Below are 25790 nucleotides of genomic sequence, written 5' to 3'. Positions count from 1 at the left end.
GCAGCAGCGACTCGCATGAACCTGCAGCCAGGGTTATACACGGTGTTACCGGGTGTCCGGCCAGAAAGCCAGCTAGAGAAGAGGGGTGCGTGTCTAGGGGAGAGGAGGGACGGAGGCGGGGGAGGGATGCTGGGGCGGGATGCAGGGGGAGAGATGCTGGGGAGAGATGCAGGGGGACGGATGCCGGGGCAGGACGACAAGGAGGGATAACGAGGAGGGATGCTAAGGCGGGATGCTGGGGAGGGATTCAGGGGTGCGATGACGAGGGAGGATGCTGGGGGCGGGAAGCCGAGGGAGAGATGGCGGAGGAGGGATGCTGTAACTGGGTGCAGGGGGAGGGATGCTGGGGCGGGATGACCAGGCGGGTTGCCAAGGAGGGATGCTGCGACGGGATGACGAGAAGTGGAAGCCGGGGAGGAGGAGGATGCCGGGGCGGAATGTCGGGGGCGGGATACCGGGACGGGATGCCGGGGCGAGGCGCCCAGAAGGGATGCCGCTGAGGGATGCAGGGGGTGGGATGCTGGGGCGAGATGAAGGGGGAGGGATGGCGGGGAAGAGATGCCGGGGAAGGGATACTGGGGGAGGGATGCTGAGGAGGAATGACGAGGAGGGATGCTGGGACAGGATGCCGGGGTCGGGGTGCCGGGGGAGTGGTGCAGGGGGAGGGATGCTGGGGCGGGATGCCGAGATCCTGGGGTGGGATGCAGGGACAGAGTGGTAGGAGGACGGATGCTGGGGCGGGATGACCAGGCGGGATGCCAAGGGGAGATGCTGGGACGGGATGCCGGGGAGGAGAATGCCGGGGGAGAGATGGCGGGGGAGGGATGCTGGGGCGCGATGCCGAGGAAAGGAAGCCAGGGAGGAGGAGAATGCCGGGGAGGGATGCTGGGGCGTGATGCCGGGGGCGGGGGCACCGTGCGGGGTGCCGGTGCGGGTGGTCCTGGCCGTGCCCCCCGCGGCGGCGGGCGGGTCCCAGCCCCGGGGCCGCCCCCTGCGGGCGGAGTCTCCCCCGCCCCCGGCCCGTCCCAGTCCCCCGGCGCGGCGCGGTGCGGGGCGGGCGGCGCTCCCCGCCAGCGCAGCGGAATGAAGGAGCCGTCGCTGCCCGGCACCTCGCTGCAGCGGGCCTGCCGCCTCCTCGTCGCTTTCTGCGCCCTCCACCTCTCCGCCACTCTGCTCTACTACCTGGCGGGCAGCGCCCTGGGGCCGCCGGGCAGTCCCGAGCCACCGCCGCGCCGCCCGCCGCCCGCCAACCTCTCGCTGCCGCCCTCCCGCCCGCCGCCCGCCGCCCGGCCGCGGGCACCGTCCGGCACCGCGCCGTGCCCCGACACCTCCCCGCTGCTCGGTGAGCGGGGCTCGGGGGGTTGGGGGCGGAGAGGAGGGCGGCGGGGGGCTGCGCTCCTTGCCCGGCATCCGCTACGCGGGGACCGGGAGAGAGCGGGCGGGCGGCGGCGCTCCGGTCCCGGTGCGGTCCGGCAGGGTCTGTCCCCGCCGGGACGGCTCCCCGGCACCCCGCCGTGCCTCGGCAGGGTCTGTCCCCGCCGGGACGGCTCCCCCCGGCCCCGCTGTGCCTCGGCAGGGTCTGTCCCCGCGGTGTGACAGCGGCGCGGTGCCCACGCAGGGGCATTGTGGGAGAATCTCGAGGGGATGCGAGCCCCGGGCTCCGGGTCCCGGAGTAGGTTTCTTTCAGGTTGAGGTTGAGTAATTTCCTCTGAGAGCTCTACCCGAAATACTGCTCTTGCGCAACCCCCGCGGGAAGGATCGGAGGGGCTGGTTTGCGCTCTCGCAGCCTTTTGTGTGCGCTGAAACGCGCTGCGAGGCAGGGTCATGAGTGCGGTTGTAACGCATCCCGGCGGCGCTTCCCACGTGTTTTTGGCCCTGTGATACAGTATCCTGATACGTGGCAGCCTGGTGTCTGTTTTATCTGAGCTGTGCTTCCCGCAGGCCTTTCCCAGCACTGCCCAGGATGCTGGGAGGCAGGCGGGCTGTGTCGGGTTGGCAGCCTGCTGCCACTCTCAGTTTTTGCATGGGTCACCTGTAGCTGCTCGATCCGCTGGCTCCGTCACAAGGCGGAGGTGGGGGCGAAGTGAAATTTCAGCTCTTTCCCAAGGCTGTCACACACCTTGCTGTTGGTAGCTGCTGCTCCCTAAACGGACCCTCCTGTGGTGTGGGTGGAATTCGTTACCAGGACCTGCTGACGTCCTAGTTGACAGTGACCTGGACACGAGCTGTTTGGGGGTCTGCATACTGGGGATCATCTCATGCCGTGTTAGCACGGACACCTTTATTAGTGGACACTATGAGAAAAGAGGCTTTCGAGAAGCTACCTGTGGTTTTCAGTTTATGAAACTGACACAGAGATTCAGAGTTTCTCTCTTTGCTGGCTGGTCAGCTGTTTATGGATCAATGCATGTAAATTACAAATGACTTGTTTGTTATTTTAGGAAGGCGGTTTTGAGGTCACTAAAAGGAACTGTGCTATGGAGTTTCTTTGTTGTTATTGTTTTTGATTCATATCTTTCACTTTTTTTCCCCTTAAATCGCTTTAAGTTGAAAGTGGCCGTGAAGGCCTGTCCTCTTGGAGTGGATGTGGGAGCCCTTTATGCATATGGCTTTGCTTTAAATGGTCTCCACTTATCCCGATCCTCTCAGGAGTGAGTCATGTGCTTTTGAAATGCCTGGAGTTTAGAGAAATGATCTTAGTGTCCCAAAGATTCAAAGCGTTATCAGAGTTAGTTGTCGCTGAAAGATCAATTAAAATATTTTATACCATCTTTGTAACATCTTCAGTGCAATTTGTGGAATCTGCCAATGGCCAAATGAGACTGTTGAAAGTGGTTGTGGGGCTTAGAGAGCTACAGCGCCAAGTAGAAAGTGGCTTTTAACAGTGTAGTAAGCAACTAGTTTCTAGCTGTGTGACCTGCAGTACCTGTGGGGTGATGCAGTCAGATGCAGGCTGGCACCGTCATGGCTTCCAAGTCTGTAGCCACCATGTACATGTGAAACCTGATGGCTATTTCATTTTTTTCCTGATCTTTCCAGGGTTTGGTAGCAAACAGCATTTGTAAAACAATCCTGCTGTGCCTCAGATGTTGGTCAGATCTGAGTCTGCCGTGATCAACATCTCGTGTATCTCTAAGGCCAGTGGTGAGGGGTGGAGAGGTGTACACTCCACAGGCATTTCCGACACGTAATTCACCTGCCCACAATTAAAAAAACCTCTTCTTTTTGTGCACAAAGCTCCTTATCAGTATGAACGTAACAAGCAGGAACCAGCAAGCACCCTCCTGTGAGTCCTACCTTCCCAAAGCCATGGAGAAGTTCCTTATGGGAACAGGTAGCTCCAACTGCCCTATTCCCTCTGAATGAACATAAATTGAAATGCATTGAAATGTACCTCACCTTTTTTTTTTAATTTAATTTTCTGCCCCCGTCCTCCTCCTTGTTGCTGGGAAGCACGTGATAAATCACGCAGGACATGTGTGACTGAGCTGCTCAGGCTTTTTGAACGGTTAAATAGCCAGGTACTCATTTCAGAGGCCCCGAGTTTTCTTTCTAGCGATATTTAGAGAGAGTAGTTTACAATCACTGCTGTCTGGCTCTGCAGCAAATACATTAGCTGAATGAGGTTTAATCTCTAGAAGAAGCTGCCAACTTTAAAATGCTTTTATGGTTCACTTGCCTTTATTTATAATTTAAAAGCATAAATCAGGGCTGAGGAAATAATATCATAATTCAACTTCGAATTAGAAGTCGTTCAGAGCTACAAACTTCTCTAATACAAGGTATTATAAGCATTTTGAATTTTTGCTCCAGTTTACAGCAGTATGCCAAAGAGTTCTTAAATGGGGTATTGAGAAGCGGAGCCTGCTTGCTGCTATGAAATTTCAACCTTTGAGAAGACCAAAAGCAAGTAAATCCAGATAGATCCTGCTTGTGTCCATTCCCCAAACTTATATTCTTTAGAAGCTAGAAAAAAAATAGTTTATTCCTTTTATTTTTTAATGAAAAGCTTAAGAAGTTGCCCTATAGAAGTCGTATATATGTTGGCATAAGAGCTTTTAAAACAGTAAAGTCCTTTCCTTCTACCTTTTCCATAAGGTCTTAGTGTTTTGGTGGTGGGCTTGGTATGTGCCTGCTGTTTTCAGGAAAGAGTGGAGAAGTGGGCAGGTTTTGGTATGAAGATGCCTCTCCAAAAGAACTCCTCTTAAAGCAGAGCTTATCTTTTAGTGCCAGAAACCTACCATGTAGAATCTCCTGGACAGGCTTATCTGTATTTCAGGGATATCATTTTGAAGTCCTGCCTGATCGAAAACACATGTTGTTTATGGAGGTTATTTTAGAATACAGCTGTCTCCGTCACCATTTTTTACCTTTGCTTAGATGCTGGGTGCAGCTATTAAGGGATGGCAGACTGAAGAGATATGTTTTTACTCTTTCATGGCAAAGATGGCTCAACTGTGCTAAACATATGGCAGTCAGGTGTCTGGCTCAATAGCTTTTCACCCCTGAGGTTTAACTTTAGAAAACTGACAACTCCAAACGCTAATAATTAAGGGATATTGACAAAACCAAAGAAAAAACCCTAGCTTAATATACGAACCAGTGAACTGTCCAAAGCACAGACCACTAGAGAGTCACTATTTTTCAGTAATGTTTAAAAAGGAATACAGTTTCCAAATGGCTGTTTGCTGGGAGATCTTGGGCTTGCAAGAAAAACAACTCTTTCTTTGAGATGATGGAGTCCCATGTAGAAATTGATGCTTCTCACTGGTAGTAAGGCATGTTTAAAAATCCAGGCATCGAGAGAAAGAAGCTGCTTTGCCCAGTTGGAGTGGGGAGGACTTATGGCATGGGCTTTCTCTTCGATGCATGACTTTGGATGCCTGTGTAGTCAGTGCAAGCGGTCACTCTAAACTGTAGAGGCTGAAGATAAGTGCTGAGGGTATTCTGATGCTTTCAGGTTTGTTCAGAGGAGATAGAGGTAGACGGTCAAATCAATGGTGACGCTTAGTGCCTGTATTACAGAAGTTTTTAGAGGTTATGTGCTGCCCGAGAGGTCAGTGACTTTACAAGTAATCCAGTTTGAGGCCCCTGTGTCTGTGAACGTTGCATGGTCAGGGGTAAAGGATGTTTTAGTACTGGCAGAATCCTGCCGTGATTTGGGGCAAGAGAGGGGAAAACCTAAGAGGTGCTGAAAGCAGTTTTTTAAGACAACTTCTGGTGGTGACCATGACGGGGCGTGGGGTGGTTTGGTAGGTTTGGCATGCCTGGGATCTGGTGTCTGTCACATTGCTCACCTGCATTCATGGGCTCTTGTCTTGCTGTGGGGACTTTCTGCTTCAGAACGCAGGGGCCTCTGAATCTGTGGGTCACTTAACGATACCAGGCAGTGGAGAAAGCATTTGCTTACACACGGTATATCCCCCTCCTCTCTTATGAACTTACTCTTCCCTGCTTTGTTTTATTTTTTGTTTTATTGAACCTGTCAATGCAGCCGCTATCTCTGCTCCCCTGCCTCCCTCCCGGCTAGGGTGCTACAGGCATTACTTTGCTCCTGGCCACGAGCTGGGGTTGTGCTGTGTCCCTCCTCTGCCTTGTTTTGAAAAAGTAAAACAGAAACTCAAGAGAGAGCATGGAGAGAGCTGGGGGAGGGGGAGCTAACACGTGGATCAGTTTGCTCAAAGTTAGTCTTCTTTGGCCTCAAAAGAGAGGTTGAGAAACAGTGTTAAACTTTTCCAAAGAATATGTTTAAGATGTTTGGCAGGGAGTAGATGCACGATCCTGGCAGCTCTGCCGCTACCCGTGTAGCTGGGAGCACGTCATACCTCTGAAGTGCAGGCTTTCTCAGCAGGCAGGGAGCAGCGTGTCTAGTGAAAGCATCCTTAGCATCCTCTTCTCTGGTCAAAGTGAAGGTCAAGGATTGTTAATTGGGCTTGCAAACTCTAGAAAGGTACTGTGGCTTCCTGGAAAGCAGCTGTTTCAGGGTCACAGCACAACAGACTGGATGTGCTGGGGATAAAAGGAAAGTTTTCCATGTGGTGCATCTAGTGTTTTGTTTTTCTGCCAGTGTTGATCTGAGGCAACAGCTAATTTCTGTGGAAACTGGGCCAAGTTTGTGTTTTTCAGAGAGAGACAGACGCTTACAGTTTCCTGGACTGCGCTTGGATGCAGAATTCAGTTAAGCTTGCAACTTTCCTTTTGTGGTGTGGAGCTGCTTAGTCTGACTTCACTTAACATATGAAGGACATTGCTGCTGTAATGAAGACCTCCCCACCCCGAAGGATAGTGGGCTGAGGTTGGAGGGAGGTGCTCTGAGTCTCGTGGCCTCGTGAGTGAGCCCAAGGTGCTGGGTTGGGCTGCTGGGCTCTAGCACTCACCTTCTCTTCTCACCAGTGGACCTTCCTCTCCAGCCATCATCCTGCATCTACAGCTCCTCTCCCTCCCTCCTGCGCACCCTTCTCTGTAGGGCAGGAGTGATTTTGGTTGCAGAGGTGTTTGGGACAGAGCTATCCCATTCACAGCAGTGCTGCAGTGGTAGGGCCAAAGATCTGAGTTTTTCTGGGATGTGGATGGAGCTGTCAGTGTCCAGCTTGCCCCTGTCTCTGCAGGTGTCCTCACCAGGACAGCATTCGCCTTTGTGCAAATCAGTGCCTAGAGCTCCTGCCTGCGAGAAGATGTGCTTGGTGAGCCACACGTGGATTAACTCTCTAGACGTGTGGATTAGCGTCTTCAGACATGGTCAGGCAGTGGCCATGGCCAATGGTAATCCTGGAGCACAGCAAACAGCCTTCCCAGCTGCCTTCTGGCTGCAGCTGACTTGCAGGAGCTTGGGGCAGTCCCCAAGCCCCTGCAGATGTCTGTCTGAAAGAGTGCTGCTTTTATGACCTCTTCTACCCAAGCTCCCCGGGGTGGGGTGACACTGGACTTGCTTTAAGGACATTTACCTGGAAACATGTCTTGCTGATGCTGGAAACATCCTTGTAAAGACTTCACTGGATGGCTTTCTGCATACCCATGCACTTGGGAGCAGCAGTGTTTCAGCAGCCATTTCCCCTGGCATGCAATGCCCTGCTCTTGTCCTCCTCGCTTCCCAACCTCCCCATTGCTGTCAGCACCCTGTGCTTTCGGGGGTGCACAAGCCCTGGCTGAGTTTCAGACAGACAGATACACCTCTGCCTCACCTGGCACCTGGTGCTCGCTTGCCCTATTTGGGGAACGCTCCCCAGCCCCAGGGCAGCACTGGATCTAGGTGCAGCCACCCCCAGTGGGATGGGATTGGGCAGGGGGCTGCCTTTTGACTTGGAGCTGCCCTGGGAAAGCCACATCCCTGAGATGCCACTCAGCCCAGGAGAGCTACCCATCCTACCCTGAGGTAGGTTGAGGGGTTCTTGGTGGGGGCTCAGGCTTTTTCTGATCTGGGCCTCTCTGTTTATTTGTTTTGAGTTTGCTGTTTGAGGGCCTGGAATTTAATTTCACAGCGGCAGAGAGCAGGGCTAATCGCATGCAGATTGCCCGGCTCAAAGGGAGACTGGTTCAAACCCACTTCAGTGAGCATGTGCTGGATTTGAGCCATGGATAGGGGCTTTTGCTTCTCTCCCAAAAGTACCTTCTTGTGAAAACGACAGTCTTTCTTAGTCTTTTTTCAAAGACATCATATGCTAGCATGATACCTTGTGTTGGAATAGGCAGCGTTTGGGGTTGCACTAAGAAATCCTGTTCTGCGGCTGTAGTTGCTCAGTTAATCATGCAAACCTGCCATTTTGCAGATCCAGTGTTGCCAGTGCATGTGATGTGTCCTCATGTTTTTCAGCCTGTTTTTCTTTTGGGTCCATGTTGCAGATGCCAGACGGTGTGTGAGCCCACCCTAGACCCTTGCATGAGCATAGCAGGTATCTGTAAGACAATGAAACTTGGCAAGCATCGACCAGCCAAAGAAAACATATCCCACTCCTTGGAAAGGCTTTTTTTCCCTTACTGAGATATTTCTAGCTAGACACAAGGATTTTATTTTTTTCTTAATGTTCTTGAGAGAGCAAGAGCTGCAGGCAGCAGCTGCCAGCCAGTTTGCAAGGAAACAGAATTTCGCCGTTGTTGTTTTGGCTGGTGGTTCGCATGCCAGGACAGAAGACTGCTTGGAGGACAGAGCTGAACGAGATGGTGTGCTAGGGCTGTCCCTTCCATGGGTCCTGTCTCCCCACCACAGGGCTAAACCCCAGTTCGAACTTGGCTGGCACCGCTTGCATAGGTGCTGGCACAGCTCTGGAGTTTAGCTCATTTTAAAAGGAAATGCTTGCTTTGCTGAGCTGGGAAATGCAGATACCTGCCTGCCATGGAGCTGCCACGTAGGCCTGGGGGCTGAGGAGACCCCTGCTTCACAGCCTGGGGTTGGGGAGACTTGCCCCCTTGTTTTTTGGAGTGGAGCTGTTGGTTTTTTTTCCCAGCTGGGGGACTTCCCTTTTCTGCTGGGGCCTTGCAAAGAGAGAGCGCTTTTTTTTCCCCCATTCTGTGATTTCTGCTTTTCTCTTCCAGCTTTCCTTTTGCATAAGGTTTGTCTGAGCATGGCAGTGTGGGTGTGCACGTGTTTTGATGGCTAGAGAGCAGTGCCCAGCTCTTGGCCATGGCAATGGAAATGTTCTTTTCTGCTCTGTTTGGGGAAAGATTTTTCCACCCTCTGTGCTACACTTGCTTTCATTCTCATTAAATTAAATATCTGAGATTTGTGCCCAGCTTAAGGAATGCAGGTGGATCTTGCCCTTTTTTTCCAGTGATGTGTGTGGGAGGGCAATTCAGTCTGCTAGATCACCTTTTCAAACCTGCCCATGAACTCAGCTGCTCTCCTTTGTATCTTCCTCTTCTAGGGCTGCACTCCGTTCCTGGGTAAGGGTTTTTCCCCTCAACCCATTCCACCTGAACCCCCCAGGGCTGCCCGTTGTGGCTGATGCACCATGTTGTATCACCTACTATCAGCTTCTTGGATGGTATGTGGCAGCATCCTGTCCACAGCTCTTCTGGGGACATAAGAGTACAATTCTGGCTCTGCAGGGCATTGTTGCTTGAGTTTTCCTAACACCTCCAGAAGCTGTGGTCCAGGGAGGCTGGAGCAGCCTCTAGATTCATTATAGCATAAGGTTGAGTGAATTCTGGACTTTCAGCATGAGGGTCCCCTCATTTGGGTCAGCAGGATGAGCACTGGAGAGGTCATGTGCTGGCAGCCTTGCCCAGCAAGAGGTTTAGGTGTTGTGGCAAGCATGCATGGCTGTTGGGTAGTGGGGGATGAGAAAATCACTGGTGGTGTGAGCCAGGTTTCTGAGGTTCCAGTGCTCCACTGCCTCTGGCTTTTTGCAAGCCTCGCCTTTTGCTTCATGTGAGAAGCTGCTTCCTGTTTGTGTGCACAGCTACCGGGTTTTGTGCCTGCACAACACTTTTCCTGTGCACCTTCCCTATCAGCAGAAATGTTTCTGGGTGTCAGAGATGGAAGGCTGGGAAGGTGTTGGCTTTTTTTTCATGTAGCTCTCTCTTACCCTACCACTGCCACCTTAACCCTCCTCTTACAATCTCTGAAGTGTTTCAATGTGATGCTGTGCTTTTGCAAGCTTCTGACAGTTGGTTATTCATGTTTTCGAGGTTTTATTTTGCTAAAAATGTACAGTGTATGGTGAAGGCTTTTGAAGCAGCTCTGTTGAAGCTTTGTAACTCTGAACTCAAGAGGTGTCTGCCTACAAATCCTGGGCTGGACGGGTGACTGGAGCTTCAAGTCCACGGAGCTCTGTCATGCCTGTCTGTTTTTAGCAGGGACTCAATGTACAGCTCTTCTGTCAGGCAGTCACCTTGAACAGAAGTGGAAAAGATTGAGATGGGGTGAATCGGGCTGGAAAGTTTAGCTAGTAAACATGGACAGGGATACAGTTTTGGCTGATGGGACAGCACTCAGAGCAAACTTCACACATTTCCTTGGTATCAGCAGATCATGTCCTGAGTCAGTGTCTGTGGGAGACTGGGGCTACCTTGGGGCTGCTTGCTCTCCAGGTGGTCAAATTTTGGTCAAAATTATTTAAAATTAGCAACTGGAACCGTGTCTGCTCACCAGTTGGAAATCCTGTGTTTGCAGATTTGTCTTTATCCTTGTCCTGCCTTAGAAGTGAACTGAAAGCATCGTTTTGCAGCTGGTGGTGTTTAGCTTTTCTTTTGTCAGCTCATGGCTTTATGAAGTTTAGTTTGTTTTAGCTGTTCTGTGTATGAAAACAGCCTATTCAAGTTTTTTTACGTTTTTGTATTCTTACTGATGCCAGTGAATGTATTAAGCAGGTGATTGACGTCAAGCCAGACTTGGAGGCGGCTGCCTTGCTGTACATGTGCCGGCACCAGCGCCTGGGGTATCCTTACTGACCTGCATGTTGGCTGTGTCCCTGGGGGCAGTGCTTGCAAGATGTGCTGCCTTTAAAACTGATTTGATTCTCTGAAGAGTGGGAGCAGTACAGATAATTTCTCACCAGTGTCCTTCAAGACTCTGAAACTGTTAAATTTCTGTCTTCTGTAGCTGTTGTTTAACATGAATGCATTTTCCTCTCCATTTTTTTCGTTGTTGAGGTTCCAGCCTCCTGAAGGTAAACAAGAGGAAGCACTGGTGAGATGAGAGGTCTGTGTTTGGCCCCAGAGGCCGGTGAGTGTCAGCCTGCAAAAAGCCATGCTTGCAGTGTCCAGAAGCTTGTGGTTGTCCTTGCCCAGCTGGAACTCACAAGCCTCCAGCAGAGGTTTCCCCTGTAAATTCACCTAAATGGGACATTTTCCTTTTCTTCCCCCTTATGCTGCACGTGAGTGCACATCCCCCGGGCTGATGGGGATCACAGTTGTTTCATGAGAGCAGCAACTGGGAGCCAGGAGCACAGCCCAGCCTGGTGCTTGATGGGATGGGAAGCAGGCTGGGTTGGCATGGCGTCATGAAGGCATGTGCTGCTTCTTCACCAATGCCTCCCGTAGTGTCCCACCGGGCTAGTCCCACTGCTGGTGGCAGGGTATGTGAGCAAGGCAGTGAAATAACATACCTGGGCATGGATGCCCAGTGTAATGCCGTTTCCTGGCCATGGCCAGCGCAATACCTTCTGCTGGTTTAGATGCACAAAAGTGCATCGTCCTAACTTCGAGTGCTGATCTAGTGGAGTGACACTGCAGGGCAGAGGGTTGGGTGAGGGGAAGCAGGCGTGGAGGTGGATTGAAGCTAGAGTCATTCTGGGAGAGCCCTCGCCACCGTGGCAGGGAAGCGATAACCAAATTCAGAGGAAATGGTGCACTCTCCCCCTCCCGCCCCTGCTGGCGTTGCTGCTCTGACGCCTCTGCCCTGCCTGACCCACCGGCATGGGGATGGCCGTGCCTGGCCTAATCCTGCCACCACTGAGTTCTTGTCCCAGTCATGCTGCTGCATGTTCCTTCCTGCCCCAGTTCCTCCCATTCTTGCCTCTTCCGCTGCAGAGCACCCTTCCAGCTCTCCCTGCAAGCTGCTTTTCAGCCAGGGAGGCTGTGGCTCCAGACATGCAGCTGCAGGGCAGGCATCCCCAGGACCCAGCTTGCGCGGTGGGGCAACTGGGCATATTGGGGTGCAGCTGGGAACCTTGGGAGTGCTGAGAGCATCAGCAGGCAGATCCCACTGCCTAGGCTCTGAGAAATCGCTGCCTTCTCCTTGTGTGAGGGGGAAATGTGCAAACGTGCCCGTTTAACCTGTGCAAAATGCAGTGGTCAGGAGATCCCTATGCATCCTGCCCATGACACTGGTGTCAGCAAGCTTGTGCTGTGCAGGCAGTGAATCAGGCAGCAAAGCTCCCTGTGGAGGTGCCTCTGCCTGCTTGGCCAGTCTCCTTGCCATTTCCCGCCTGACTGAGCACAGGTTTGTGGAGCGGCACAACTGAACTCAAGTAGCTTCTTCTAGATATATGATCAGGGAATGCATCATGAGCCTGGAGCATTATTTCTCCTGTTCAGTAGTCACATGTTGGAGTATGCACAAGGTTGATTGTGACTGCCACAGTCTTTTAGAGCTTTCAGTCTTTTAGAGCTCTAGAAATCGCTCTCGTCCCCTTCTCAAGAGCCTGCATAAGTGCAGCCTACTCGCACTTCTGTGTGCGCATGCCAGTGGCCTGGGGATCTCATCAGCAAATGCAAAGAGGAGGTGGTAGCCCTAGAGAACTTGTGGGAGTGCATGCATACACACACGTGCGTGTGTTCGCACCCAGATGGCAGGGCAGGGTACAGCAGCCAAATCTTTAAGGAATGATCCTCACTCCTTGTGTTTATGTTGACAACTTTCTGCTTTAAGCACAAGGGCCTCAGCATCCCCACCCGCTGCAGAGTTTTTCTGCGGAGCTGGGCTGAGCTGCAGCAAGAGAGGTCCTTCTGCGGGCAGCTCCCATGCTCATCAGGAGTTTTCAGCAAGTCTCTTCATCAGGGCTGCAGTAGCCCTGATAGGCCAGCCTGGATGTTAAGAGAAGGCATCCACAAAAAGGCTGTAGTCAGCAATGCTGTTTAGCCCCAGACCCATGGATGAGGCATACAGGAGGGATTGATTCAGAGCCGGTGTGGCAGAGGAGAGAAGCCCTGGCAATCAAGTTGCACAGTGTTAGCTGAAGTCTTGCAAGGTAGGACTCATTGGTTGTATCAGTGCTCCAGGCGATCACTGCTCTCTCTCCCTGAGCTCAGCCTTGAGCAGCTCAGAGGCTGCCATTCCCTCTGTCGTGCCAGGGGGGCTTCTCAGTTTTACACACCAGTTTTGGCACAGATTATTTTGGCAGTTTCAAAATCTGCTGCTATTGAAACTGTGCACAGAAATTGCCAACCTACATGCAAATCTGGATATGGTTTTTTTTAGCAGCTCTGATACAGGACTTTTATTAAATAATGGGCATGCCTACAGAACACTGAAAGTATCTATAAGGGGGGAAAAAAAAAAACAAAACAAGAAAGGGGATTTTGTTAATTTTGCATGCATGTGGCTAGCAATCGCATAAGTAATTTCATTGGTAGGAGAGCAGGGCTAGTTTTGAAGTGCTGGACTCTCACGCTGTGTGAGGTGACTGAGAGCACAGAGGGTGATATTTTTCTCTAGACTTGTTTTGTGGTACACATGCCAGAGGGAGTGCAGCTGTTGGTTTGCCATGCAGATAGGAGGACTTTCAAGACTCATTTGTCATCAGCGACTTGGTAGGGGTCTGGTTCCAAGAGGCTACAGCGTTTGTGGGTTTGCTGTGAATGGTGTTGTGTGGTTGCTTTGGGTACAGTGTTGTGTGGTTGCTTTGGGTACAGTTGGTCCAAGCTTCAAAAGCTCCATGCGCTGCTGGGATTTTGTTTGGATCCAAACCTCTGATTTTAAAAATAACAAAACAAAATGGAAAAACCATGTGTGTAAAGGATGTGTGCTCACAGAAACAGATTATGTGTGCTAACTTGCTTTCCGCTATGCCTTTCTTCCAGTTGGTGCACTACGTGTGGAGTTTTCCCAGCCTGTGAACCTAGAAGAAGTGGCAAGAATAAACCCAGAGGTTAAAGCAGGAGGTCGTTTTGCTCCAAAGGATTGTGTAGCACTTCAGAAAGTAGCAATAATCATACCATTCAGGAACCGAGAGGAACATCTGAAGTACTGGCTCTATTATCTGCACCCAATTCTCCAGAGGCAGCAGCTAGATTATGGAGTATATGTTATCAACCAGGTAAGATGCTGAAGAGACAGGGCTTTATAACAATCTTGTAAGAGTGCCCGTGTCCCCTCGAGCAGAGGAGTGGTTGCTTTATCCTGAACTACAGTGGGCTGACAGGCAGGGATAAAGTGGCTTTAAAAAAAAAATTAAGCACCACAAAAAAAAATAAGTGGAAATGAACGTGACTAGAGAAACCACTTTCTGAGAAGGGGAAAAAAATCCCTGATAGCACAAACAATTTTAATTTCTCTTTCCAAGTGTTCCTTTTTCCCAAACACCACAGGAATTGCATACAGAGATCTTTAAGGTGACAAGGTAGCATTAATGCCTAATTTGGCATTGGATGTCCCACAAGCCATAGGATTTCGCTTACTTTCTTGACCAACTTCTGTTCATGTTGGTAATATTGCATAAAGTGTCAGGATGGAGAAAGCACAGCTGTGGCAGTGGAGCAGGTGAGTGACTGTCTTCAGGCAAAGAGAAACAAGTAGTGATGGGGGGATGTTGTTTTTTTTTCCTCGATATCTGATGACTTGTCTTTGAAAAAAAAAAAAGAGGCATGTTTCACTCCAAACAAGCTGTCTTAATTTATACTGTAATGGTGGTTAAATAAGTGGGTGTTTTTCACACTTGGAAAAGCTTAAAATGTGTAGACATTTGCATGGGCTACAGCGTGAAAGGGTGGATGCAGTTCTGAGAGACCGCAGCAGAGACTGACCAGAGACAATCTCACAGCACAGTTTCTCTCTTGGATATGTATTTATATTCTGTTTTCTCAGATCTGTAAAAACTGAGGTGAAGGAACATGCTTCTTTAAATGCAGCTTCTTAAATTTGTGAGTCAGCTGATGTGCTTGGGATATTGAACACCATGAATATTTAACATTGTCACCCAAGCGATAAATTTCCTCTCAGAATTGAAAGTAGAGTGAGACCTTTTTCTAGAGAGAAAAACAATACTCTGTTACTACTATTTCTCTTACTTTGCACATTTCTAGGGTGCCAGTGACCTGGGCAAAAGCGATTAGTGGTAGCTCCCAAGCATAGCAGCCAAGATGCTCTGGTCTCTGCAGCCAACTGTGCTTGTGGCCTGGCGGCCAGGTCACTGAGGACACTCTTTCTGCAGAATGCAGACAGGCATGCTGTGCCCTGAAATTAAGCCCTGTAAGGAAAACCTTCCTATGTAATGCAAAGAGCAGCTGGTGCCACTGCAGTCCAGCAGTGTGGGCACAGCCCCAGCCCTTTGTCCTTTAAGCTGCCTGTCCTTGCACGTGCAGTGTCTGTGCAAGTTCCTTGTGCCATAAGCTTGCTTGAGCCACAGTCCCCACAGATCACTGGGGTGCAGGTGGGTGAAGTTGGCAGAGCAGCATGCCTTCATTTTCCGAGCGTGACTCGGAAACAAGGATGCAGTACGGGTTCCAGCAGTGATTCTGTGGTGGCCTGCTGCTTTCCTGGCCAGATGTAGCTCAGTGGCTAGCTCTGTGGAGGAACGAAGAGCTGCCCACCCATGATCCAGGGGCACTGCTTGTGGATGAGTGGACATCTCCAGCACAAAGACCTAGTGGTGCAGCTAGGGGTGATATTTCCCTGTCAGTGGTGTTCAAGGGTAAGGAAAGTGAGGGGCCCTATCATGTAGAGCTGTGCTGGCACCTGTAAAAGCTCACAGTGTCCAAAGCCTGGTTTGAGTTCCTCCTGCTGCTGCAATGGTGCATGCTGGCTTGCATTGCTCTGCGTTACTGGCTCCTCCTCTACTCTGGTCCTGTCCTCTAGTGCTAGGGCTGTGGGGCTGTCTGTGTGCTCTAAAGTTAACTCTCACAAAAATTATTTCAGCAAGTGTTTGTTTCAGACACATCCCTTGAGCAAAGCTGGAGTGGGAGTGGCGTCCAGTACACATCCCGCAGTCAGATGTAGATTAGCAAGTAATACTGCTTAGTTTGTAAAATAAACATGCTCCTTCTGCATGCCTCTAACAAGCGATGTCTGGAAAAGGCAAAGTGGTTAATGGTAGTGAACCCACTAGATGCATCTCTTGAGGGTGCGTGGGAACATTGAATAGAAAGAGTTGCAGAAAATGTATTAATTCTGCCAGAAGTACAGTAGGAAAAAGGTCTGTATTTCTCTGCTGTCTTGACAATTGCTTTTCTCTTTTTCTTGTCTTTCCTTCCCTTTGCATCTGCCCTCCTTTTTTTTTATTTTCTTTTTCCTTCTAGTGGGGAAATATTACCTTTACTTGTTAATCCTGTCTATAGCAAAGCAATCACTGAAGCAAGGAGAATTACTGTGTGATCTGGTTCTTACACGCTGCCTACGTGCTCTTCTGTGCTCTGCATCTCATAGAAAGAAAGAGGAGCGCTGAGCCCTGCTACTGCTGCACTGGTAATGTCAAACTTCTTCCTTTCAGCGCAATGTGTTTCCGTCACGAGTCCACTGTGTCTCCACCATGCTGTTCTTGCGTGCCTGAATGCCTCAGAGTAGGACTTGGCTGAAGTCAAGGAGATGACGTTTGCAAAATGTCCAGTGTGTAACAGGAGCCAGTGGAAAATATAAGTTGTTCTTCGCCCTCTGCACCCCACCCACAGCAAACCCCAGACTCCACACATGGTGTAGCAGTTGTAGGATTTTTTAGATGGATCTGAGATGAGGACACACAAGCTGGGCATGCTTTTTGTAGCACTGATTTGATGCTATGCAAGCTTGATTTCATCAGATGGGAAGGCAGTGATGAATTTGTGGCGTCTCCCTCAGTCCTGCTCACTCCTGCTGTCACCGGCGTGCTCTCCAGTGCCTTCAAGCCATTGCCACCTGGGTGCTCAGGTCTAGAAATGAGTTTTCTTGTTGCAGTTCAGCCTGTGCAAATGCCCATACGGTGAAACTGAAGTACAGGAAAAGAGGAGACTCAGCAAATTCCCTGAATTCTGTGCAGTTATTCAGCAGTTTTCCACTGGCCCCTGACGTTACCTGCAGTGTCCTCAACATCAGTTTTCCAGAGTGTGCATGCGTGCATATGATTATGGAGTGGTTTGGGCTTCACACTTATTCATGTTATTTTGCAGGGGGTAACAGGACTCCCCAGTTATGTGGGCGAAGGAGGGAGTTGTGCTTGGCTCCTGCTTACTCTCTTTGTGGTGGGGGAGGCAAATTTCCCTTGTGGCTGTTCTCTGCTGTTGTAATGGTGCTGGGGCCTCAAAATAGCCTCTGACAGATAAACAGCAGTGTCCTCTTTTGTCTCTGTGTGGCCTTGGAAATTTGTTAATACCTACTCAAGTCCACTAGCACATGAACTTTCACTTGGACATGGTGCGTGTGGTTCAGGCTGTTTTGGGGGGTCCCTGAGTTAGCTAGCAGCCTCCTGCTGGACGTGATGGCTCTCTCCTAGCCAACCAGAAACATGAATCCTGATAATCATGTCCCTGAGACCTGGCAAGTTTAAGGTCCAAGTGAGAGAGAAGCAGCCAGGGGTCCTCTGCATTGCTGTGCTGTCTGCAGAAGAACTACAGAGCCACCTCCTATATGGAAGAGGCAAGACAAAACTCGGACAGATGGCTTCTTTCTGGTTGGTCAACCCTTTAGACTAGGTGACAGTTCCAAAAGCCTCTGTTTTATTTGTCTGGCACTAGAAAAAGGTAGCATCCTTTAGGAGGCCTGGCTGAGCAAACTAGATTTAGCAAAAGTAAGGAATGGGAAGTTAAAAACCTGGATTTTTTTTGCTTGAGCTGATCATCTCCAGGACTTAGAAGGAGTCAGCTATCAGGGAAAATAAACAGCAAAAATGTGCTTGCAGTACATCTTCTGTAGTTGAAACCCTAGGAAATAAACGTGGAGGCTGCCTCAGGAGATTGGCAACATTGTCAAAGCAGCAGCCCCCTTGTGCTGCCTAGCTTTTCAGGATGATGCTGTTCTGTCCAAGCAAGTCCAAACAGATCCATTTCCTTGTGGCTGATAACAAGGAGCCTCTATGAGGCTGAAGAGCTGTCAAGCACGGGGGAGAGCTGGAGGCTTCTTCATTTCTGCTTTATCTGTTCCTTTGAGGGTTGCCTGTGGTACTGTGCCCTGCGGTCACCTGGAAGGGACAGCAGCACATAAAGGAGATTTCCCAACTCTGCTTTTATTTTTTTTCCTTGAAAAAGTTGGGGATTAGTCAAAGGTGGAAGTCTGCAGCACATTTCTGAGTTTTGAGAGATCTGAATCCTAAATACCTGCTTGCAGTATGCCAGTAGTTCCACTTTGCCTTATGTAAAGAAGCAGAGCATTCTACAGAAAACAAACCCTCTTCTCAGTCCTTTTTTTTTTTGCTGTGATACATACTGTAAAGCCCTGTCTACCTACCAGGTCAGAAAACCAATGAACTGCTCTCAAAGAAGCCGCCATTGATAACAGCATTACAAGGTTTGATGCATGAACTACCTGCTTGCTGAAAAGTTACTAAAAACAGCTTGGAAAGTGGGTTTTGTTTTCTTTTTTGATTGTGATATTTTCACATTGTTATTTTCACAGTGTTTGCTGTGTGTCTGGTGTGGACTATGCCAGGGTCTGGTGGGTGAGGCGGCAGGAGGAGTCCTTCATGCTCTTGGTCACGCTGTGCTTTGGGGTTTTTCAGGGAGAGATTTAAAAATGCATCTTCTTGTAGCATTATTAATCCCCAGGTGTCACTCAGAGGAGTTAGAAGCTACCTGAAGGTGTGGGTTAATTGTGTCTGAGTTTCTGCTAGTAACAAGATCTGTGTGAAGTGCCCTTCGCTTTAAAATTTCACTATGAAAAGAGCCGCCAAAGGGTGTGAAATACTCTCCTAGACTGGACCCAGCAGGTGCTTTGAGGTGTGAGCAGACTGCGCTTTGTACCAGCACGGGGGAAAAAGTCCCCCTTGGGACTATGGAGCCGAGCCCGGATTTGGTGCTGTGGGACCTGAGGAGCACTCGGCAGCTGGGTCTGGGCAGCCCCTGGGGCTGGGGGAAGAAAACCCTCTGATCTCACAGCCTCAGACGCTCCCTCTCCCCAGCCTCTTTGATCGGCTTGCCTTCATTTTCTGCCCTTAAGTTTTCACTGTTTTTGGTTATGCATGATGGTGATCATCTTCCCACCACCTTAGTTATTGCGTGAACCCTTTTGTTTCGGGTGAGGATGCTGAGAATTTGCTCAGATCCTCCTCCACAAAGCTCACTCCTCCCTGTGAAGTCATTTACGCCTGAGGCAGGTGATGAATGCTTTGGAAAACCTTGGTTTGACACTTGCATGTTAAAACCTTCATTTGAAAGATATTTGTGGCTGTTTCAAGAGCCTGTTGGCTCTCCCACCACAGGTTCATTAACTAGTCTGGATTAAACAGTTTCCAAACTGCCTATTTATTAACCAGGCAAAGCCATTTGGGATGAGGTGATATTTTAAGCTGTGGCTCCTCAGGCACAGTATTTTATCTGTCCTTGGTTTGTGTCCCACACCGGATGTGGGTACCACAGGGTGGGGGGCTGGCTTGTACAGTGGGAGAGTCCTTTGGCTCAACACTGCTCAGAGATGGTGGAGGGGAAGATGTAGGGCATGGTAGAAGAGAAAGGATTTGGTAGTCATGGTTTTCAGGCTGGCAAAAAAACTTCAGCCTCTTTCAGCAATACCCTGTTAGTTCCCTTCCACCTGCTCTGTTCCCCTGCACAGGGTTTGGGTTTGAAGCTGCTGATGCAAAGTTGGGTCCTGGATTGGAAACCCTTGCTCTTAAACCAGTTATTCTTGGGTTAGCGGCTGTGATCCTGTTTTACAAAAGTACTTTGGCAATTTGCGAGCCTGTACTTGTGCTCAAAGCCACATGTGTTTTTGAAATGTTTCTGCCTGAGAGAAGCCAAACTGATTTCTCCTCGGGTGCCTTGTTGCTTGGAGAGGAGAGTGGAGAGTTTCCTGCCCCACTCTCTGCAGGTCCCTTCGTTAACTGTGCCAGCCGTGGGATAAATGTGCCCTGCTGTGGTGCCAGCTCTTTTCATGGTGACAGCCCTCCTGGTTTCATTTCCTGGAGAGGCCCCAGTATGGATGGTGGGTCATGTGGTGTGCCAGCTGGCAGAGGAGCAGCAAAGAAGGGTCTGTGCACCACCGCAGGTGTTGGCAGGCAGCATGCTAGCCATAGCCCTTGCAGGAAGCAGCTCTCACCAGACTGGCATCCGGTGCATAAGGCTGTATGTCACAGCCACATGCCGAAACACCAGTTCCCTATCCAGGGCCCTTGGAATGTCCTGCTCCTGTGCGTGCACGACTGCCTAGGGCTTGGCGTGGGAGCAGGAGTGAGCATTAAAGCATCAGACCTTAGCTCCTGGTGCCACTCCCTGCTTGGCAAATTGGGTCTGGTGCGAGGTCATGTCTGCTACTGAGCAGAGGCCGCACCATGGTTCCACAGCTGTCTTGTGGCAGAGCTTAGGAAGAGAGTGCCAGAATACAGGCCATAGAAAGGTTTTGGTCCATGGTCCTTTTCCTGGCTGTAAGCTAAAGCACTGCCAGGGTTTGTCTAAGTAGCAAGGGTCCTTTCTTCTGGAGGAACTTGTCTCTCTTTGCTTTTCTCTGCTGTTTTGGGAAGCCTCAGCTGCTTTCCCTGGTGGACTGTAAACTTTATCACAAAATCCAGTGCTGAAGTGTCTGTGCATGGGGTGCGATGGGGGGACCACTCAGCACCAAACCTGTCCTCTAGGAGCCTACAACCAAGAGAGGGGAGCTGAGCCAGGTCCAGGCTCTCCTCAGCAGTTTCAGCTGTCCCTATGTTTAGCACCTGGCTCAGATGCAATCATCCCACAGGTGGTGTTTGGGGGGGTGCTCACTGTGGATGTCCTGTGGGTGCTGTGGGGAGGGTGCTTGGGATCAAGCTCAGTCCATCACAGGCACATCAACCGAGTGCAATGACAGTGTTGTCCAGTGACAGGTAAGAAGCTGCTGATGGCAACTCTTAAATTTAAGTCACTTAACTGTTCTTATTTTTTTTTTAACTAGGATGGAGAAGAAGAATTTAACCGTGCTAAGCTGCTGAATATAGGATTCACAGAGGCTTTGAAAGAGTATGACTATGATTGCTTTGTGTTCAGTGATGTAGACCTGATCCCAATGGATGACAGGAACACCTACAAATGTTACAGCCAGCCACGGCACCTCTCTGTATCCATGGATAAATTTGGATTTCGGTGAGGCACCTTTTGGAGGCATTTTGTTCCTAATATCATCATGAGCCTAGCAGGCCAGGCACAGTGTTACATATCCCCACCCACCATTGAAAGCATGGGAAAATGTCTCTGGCAGAAGCCTGTCTTGGCGTGTGGGTCCCTGCAGGGAGCGAGTGGCTGCAAGCAGGATCAGCTGAAGGGGAGGAAGGGGGAGAAGCGCAACTGAGCAGTTTATTAAAATTCACAGCATCTGGAAAGTGAAGCGGGTGAGGAAAAACTAAGAGCCCATCGTTTTGCAGATGCCTGTGTATCCCTTCTTGTGTTTCAGACTGGAAGCTGGAAGACAGCTAGTGTTTCCACCCAGTCTGAAAAGTGAGACACTCTCACACAGTGAGAATTATGTGCAGCTTTAAAAAGACTGCATCAGACACTATTTTAAGAGCAAAATGAAATATTTTTGGCTGTTCAGTTTCGAGCCACTGAGGGACCTACCCTGGCATCCAAGAGCAGTACGACATGAAATGCCATTCAGCATACATTTAGATTCAGTGAGCTGCTGCAAAGAAAAATGTGTCTTGCTTTTTCTTTCTGGTTTTTTTTTTTTTTTCCCCCTATCCCACATCCCCAAGGCAGTGTTTAAAAACTCATCTATAAAGTGAAAACTGGTCATGACCCTATGGTGCCCAGTGGTGCTAAAGATGCAGCAGTGGTGTTGTTGTCAGCACCCATGTACGTCTCCACTCCAGACCAAGCTCTGCTTGGAGCAAGACTGTCACTGTCACCACAGAAGCTGCATTTTTTTCCTTGCAGCTGGTGCAGCTTAGAACAGAAATGCAGCCGCAGGGGTTTCTTCTGCTTGTTGAAGAAGAGACAAGGTCTGGGCTAGGTCCTGCTCATCCCTGCATGTTCCCTTTCCTGGCGCTGAGCGTCTGAATTTCATCATTCCCTGATCCCCCAGTGAGTCATCCCCCATTTCAAGCAGTAGCTGCTTGGCTTTGTGTGTGCAAGGTCACACTACTGGCTCAGTTTAGGGCTGCAACTTTCCTTTGGGACGCTGGGTTTGATGGCTCTGCATCACCTTCAATGCCACGCTGAATACTTGCTGCTGCTGGGGCATGCATGTCACCAATTTGTCCTGTGGTGAGATGACATGCATCTCACCAGCCTGTACTTTGAAGACAGTGTGCTTCTTAGTAAAAGGCTGCAGCCATTGCCAGTTGCAAGATACTTCCCAGTTGTAATTGAGACCGAGTCCACCAGCTCCCTTTACCTTGGCAAAGCAGGTCCAGAGCTCCAGAACATGTGCTGCTCCCTGATGCAGGGATGCACCTTGCAGTGGGTGCTGGGTGGGCTGGAGTTAAGGGCAGCAGCTACCCGTTTTTGGCTGGGGAGGCTGCTCCTTGGCTAGCACCTCTTCTTCTCTAATAGCCTTTTCTCTCTGCTTCCAGGTTGCCTTACAATCAGTATTTTGGAGGTGTGTCTGCCTTGAGCAAAGAGCAGTTCACAAAGATCAACGGGTTCCCAAACAATTACTGGGGCTGGGGTGGTGAAGATGATGACATTTATAACAGGTAAATAAATACTTGCCTTGATGCCCAGGGTGCCTTTAGGGTGGGTTTGAGCCCAGACCTGCTGCTCTCACCCAGGTGTGGAAGGGTGCAGGGTGTCTTTTCACCTAGATGGCAGGAGCCTCAACTCCGAGTGTTGCTACTGGGTGCTGGCATCACATTTTGCAGCTCCTAAGGTGTGCTGGGGAGTGGGTTTGGCCTGCCCTCACACACATGGGTTGTTTGCTGTGCAACCATGCAAGCATGTATGCCAGTGCATGGGTTGGAGCAGCACACCTCTGGGTCTCCCAGCACTGGCCAAAGGAAGGGAATTTGGGCCGTTGCTTGGTGGAGAAGACCTTGACCCACTTAGCCCAGCACAGCCCCAGAGTTTCCTAGGTCTGCAGCTTGATAGTAGATTCCTTTATTCCCAGGAGAGCTTCATTTGTCAGGCTGTAAGCATCTCCAAATAACATTGTGAGCCATTGCTTCATGCTCAGAAGGAGCCAAACAAGGCTGAGAACTGCAGAAGAGGAGGGTGTTTGCATAGGGTGGCCTGGGACCTCCTCAGCCTGAAGACTGGGACAGAGGGTGGAGATGGGGTTATGCCACCTTACAGCTTCGCATCCCCAGGGCAGTTGTTTTGAGAAATCATCATGGTGAGCTCAGATTTAGGAAGACCTCTTTGTGTTTCTCAATGGCAAAACCACTCTGAACAGTCTTTTCTCTCGGCTTTCTGTGCTCTTCACATCTTCAGGAACCAAATAAGGGACAACCTTCCAGTGGGGAAGGGAATTCAGAGCAAGGTGTCAGTCCTCTCTTTTTAGGGTACTCAGGTTATGAGAAGCAGAAGTTGCTATATGGAAATGACAAGGGAGATACAAAGGGGAAGAAACCAGGTACTTTTTCGGCGTTATTGTCCATGAACTGCAGGTGCCTTGCAGAGACCATGCAAAGAAAGAGAGGCAGGTCCCAGCTGGGACTGCTATTGCCCTAACCATGTGTCCCCCTCCTCATGCTGCCTCACCACCATTCACTTCAGTTTCTACCAGCACTGCAGTTTTCACATGCCCCAAAAAAATGAATGCTCTTCTGGCTCCTTTCCAGGTGGGTTGAAAACTAGATGCCTGCCATTCAAATTCCAGTCTGCAGCCTAGAGCAATGTTAATGTGGGCGTTGGAGGAGCTGGTGGTGCAAGTGAGGGTGTGGTGAATTAGCAGATCCTTGGCGTTGACCCGGGACAGCTAACGTGGCTGTGTGGAAATAGACTGGCTTTCCCCCCTTCCATTGTTAGCAAGCCCGGAATCGCATTAGCGACATCCTTATTGAAAAAATGCAACCCCCCCCAAACCAATGGTAATTTGTGGAAGGTGTGGCAGATCATCCCACATCCTTCAGCTATCAGGGGTGTTAAATGTAATTGCATTTCACAGACTGGTGTTTAAAGGCATGGGCATATCGCGTCCGGATGCCGTCATTGGGAAGTGCAGAATGATTCGACATTCCCGGGACAGGAAGAACGAACCCAACCCTGAGAGGTGCGTCTCCCCGATCCCTTGCTGTCCTCTCTGTTCCTTGCGTAAGCTGACCCCTTCCGCTCGCCAGTTTATTACCACGTTAAAGATCTTCTCCCCAGGGTTTCACTATGGCACAGACACTTCTTGCCTTTTTTTTTTTCCTTAAACGCAGCAAGTCAAACTAAGCAATTCCTTCCAGCTTGTCTTTGGCATATAAAACCTGTGCTCAGCTACAGAGCTGGAAAAGGACGTGTGCGAGTTAAAAGCTTGGTTTATTTCTCCTGGCTAAAATTTGACCCCATTGAGATGCCTTTGCCCGCTGCTCGGGGCGGCCAAATCTGGGAGTTTATGGAACATGTCCTGACACTCTTGCTCCTAAAACACCGGAGATACTGCCTAAGAGTCTATAAAAAAGTCATGTGAAGTTTGGGTATCTAACTATTTTCCCCCTTTCTTTGGTTTGTTTTCCTTCTTTGTTTTGTGGCATTTCCCCTTGCCCTCATCCTTTGTTGTTTTTTTTTAATTTTTTCCCCTTCTTCCACAGGTTTGACCGAATTGCTCACACAAGGGAGACAATGAGCTCTGACGGCTTAAATTCACTGTCCTACAAGGTGTTAAGAACTGAAAAGTACCCTCTGTATACAAAGATCACAGTGGATATTGGCTCGCCGAAAAGCTAACATCACAGACACAAGAGAGACTTTGCCTGTGTTTTCTAGGACATCTGGCCTCACTGATGCTTTATATCTGCTGGTTTTATAACAGTTGCAATCAACAAAAAAAAGACCTCTTTTGGCATGCCAAAGCATTTCCAAATCGGTTGGACAAGTACTTCTTTTGTTTTGTTTTTTTTTAATTCCAGACTTGACTTTACACAACTTTCTAGCTCTCCATTATTTTGTAAGACCAGAAGCTGTACATAAGAGTTGTAAATATTTACTTTGCCAGAAAATGCTGAATCTGATCTATTTGCTGCAGTGCTCCCCAAGATGAGTTAATTGCTGGACCCAAATTTTACTGATACAACTGTGATGCATCAGCAGTTACTGCCCATGATGTTTTGATATTTTAAATGAGGTGGATGAAAACATTCCTTTTAATTCATTGCTGGTTTTACTTTATGAAGGACTGTAAAATGCTGCTAAAATTGTAAGTTTATGCTTTGTATTAGATTTTTTTAAATGGAGACAATACCATGTTTTTTTTTTTTCTCATAGTTACCAAAACAAACATCTCTGTGTGCAGAGCAAGTGTTGAACAATCAAGCCTGGATTAAATGAATGTCATTGTTTCTTTTAATATCAAAGGAGGCTTTGAGTGAGTGGAGCAAGTTTGTCAGAATTTGCCAGTGAACCCTCTACATAGGGTGGGAACCACAGAAATGGTATCTGCAAAAGCCACCGGCTTCAGATAACCTTACTTCTGGATGTGGTAGTGACTTTTTGCCTCAGCACACCACCACATTTTTTTAGGAGGTGAGATGGAGGTGGTTGGTTTTGTGGGGTTTTTTTCATGAAATAAAGATGATTGAATTTAATTGTGCGATGAAAAGATGGCCTTAAAATTTGCTGACTCTTGTTAACAGTGGTAGAAAGTTACCACACTATTTAAACATTGTCCGAAGCTCCTAAAACTAAAATTTTTCTTGCAAGATCTTGCATAAAACTTGAATTCACATATTACTTTTGTAGTTGTTGTAACATTTTAATAACTTCTTAAAGTAATTTGTATATCATAAGCAGTGTATTTAATACCAGATTAAACTAGGGTGCAGCATAATAGGATATGATTCAAGGCCTCCTTTATCTTCAGACTAGTAGGCTTTTTATGTGCATCATTACATGTAAGCCATGTATTATATTTGCTCTGTGTATTTGTCCATGAAATCTCCTGCGGTGCTGAGATGTTCACAGCAGGGCTG

The 25790-nt window shown here is 49.3% G+C and overlaps 1 protein-coding gene across 2 annotated transcripts; it reads left to right on the top strand.

Annotated features, from left to right (window-relative positions):
• Positions 1-25401, top strand: B4GALT1 (beta-1,4-galactosyltransferase 1). 2 transcript variants are annotated; one of them, XM_054054606.1, is made up of 6 exons: positions 1-85; positions 13459-13694; positions 20639-20826; positions 22254-22376; positions 23786-23890; positions 24414-25401. In XM_054054606.1, exons 1-6 carry the CDS (start codon positions 16-18, stop codon positions 24547-24549), a joined length of 858 nt encoding a protein of 285 aa, XP_053910581.1. In that variant the 5' UTR covers positions 1-15; the 3' UTR covers positions 24550-25401. The 2 variants fall into 2 exon arrangements, with proteins under 2 accessions (XP_053910581.1, XP_053910580.1); XM_054054605.1 differs by lacking the exon at positions 1-85 and adding an exon at positions 1041-1342.
• The last annotated feature ends 389 nt before the right edge of the window (positions 25402-25790 follow it).

This window comes from Cuculus canorus, chromosome Z, assembly GCF_017976375.1.
Source record: "Cuculus canorus isolate bCucCan1 chromosome Z, bCucCan1.pri, whole genome shotgun sequence".
In the NCBI taxonomy this organism is placed as follows: Eukaryota; Metazoa; Chordata; class Aves; order Cuculiformes; family Cuculidae; genus Cuculus; species Cuculus canorus.
The sequence above is the reverse complement of the archived record's forward strand: the minus strand, read 5'-3'. Positions and strand labels throughout refer to the sequence as shown.

Excerpts from the sequence above, each read along its gene's own strand:
- B4GALT1 (XM_054054605.1), top strand. The coding sequence starts at position 1,084 with ATGAAGGAGCCGTCGCTGCCCGGCACCTCGCTGCAGCGGGCCTGCCGC. Across the intron at positions 20,827-22,253 it reads ATGGATAAATTTGGATTTCG|GTTGCCTTACAATCAGTATT; the intron begins GTGAGGCACCTT and ends CTCTGCTTCCAG. Across the intron at positions 22,377-23,785 it reads GATGATGACATTTATAACAG|ACTGGTGTTTAAAGGCATGG; the intron begins GTAAATAAATAC and ends TGCATTTCACAG.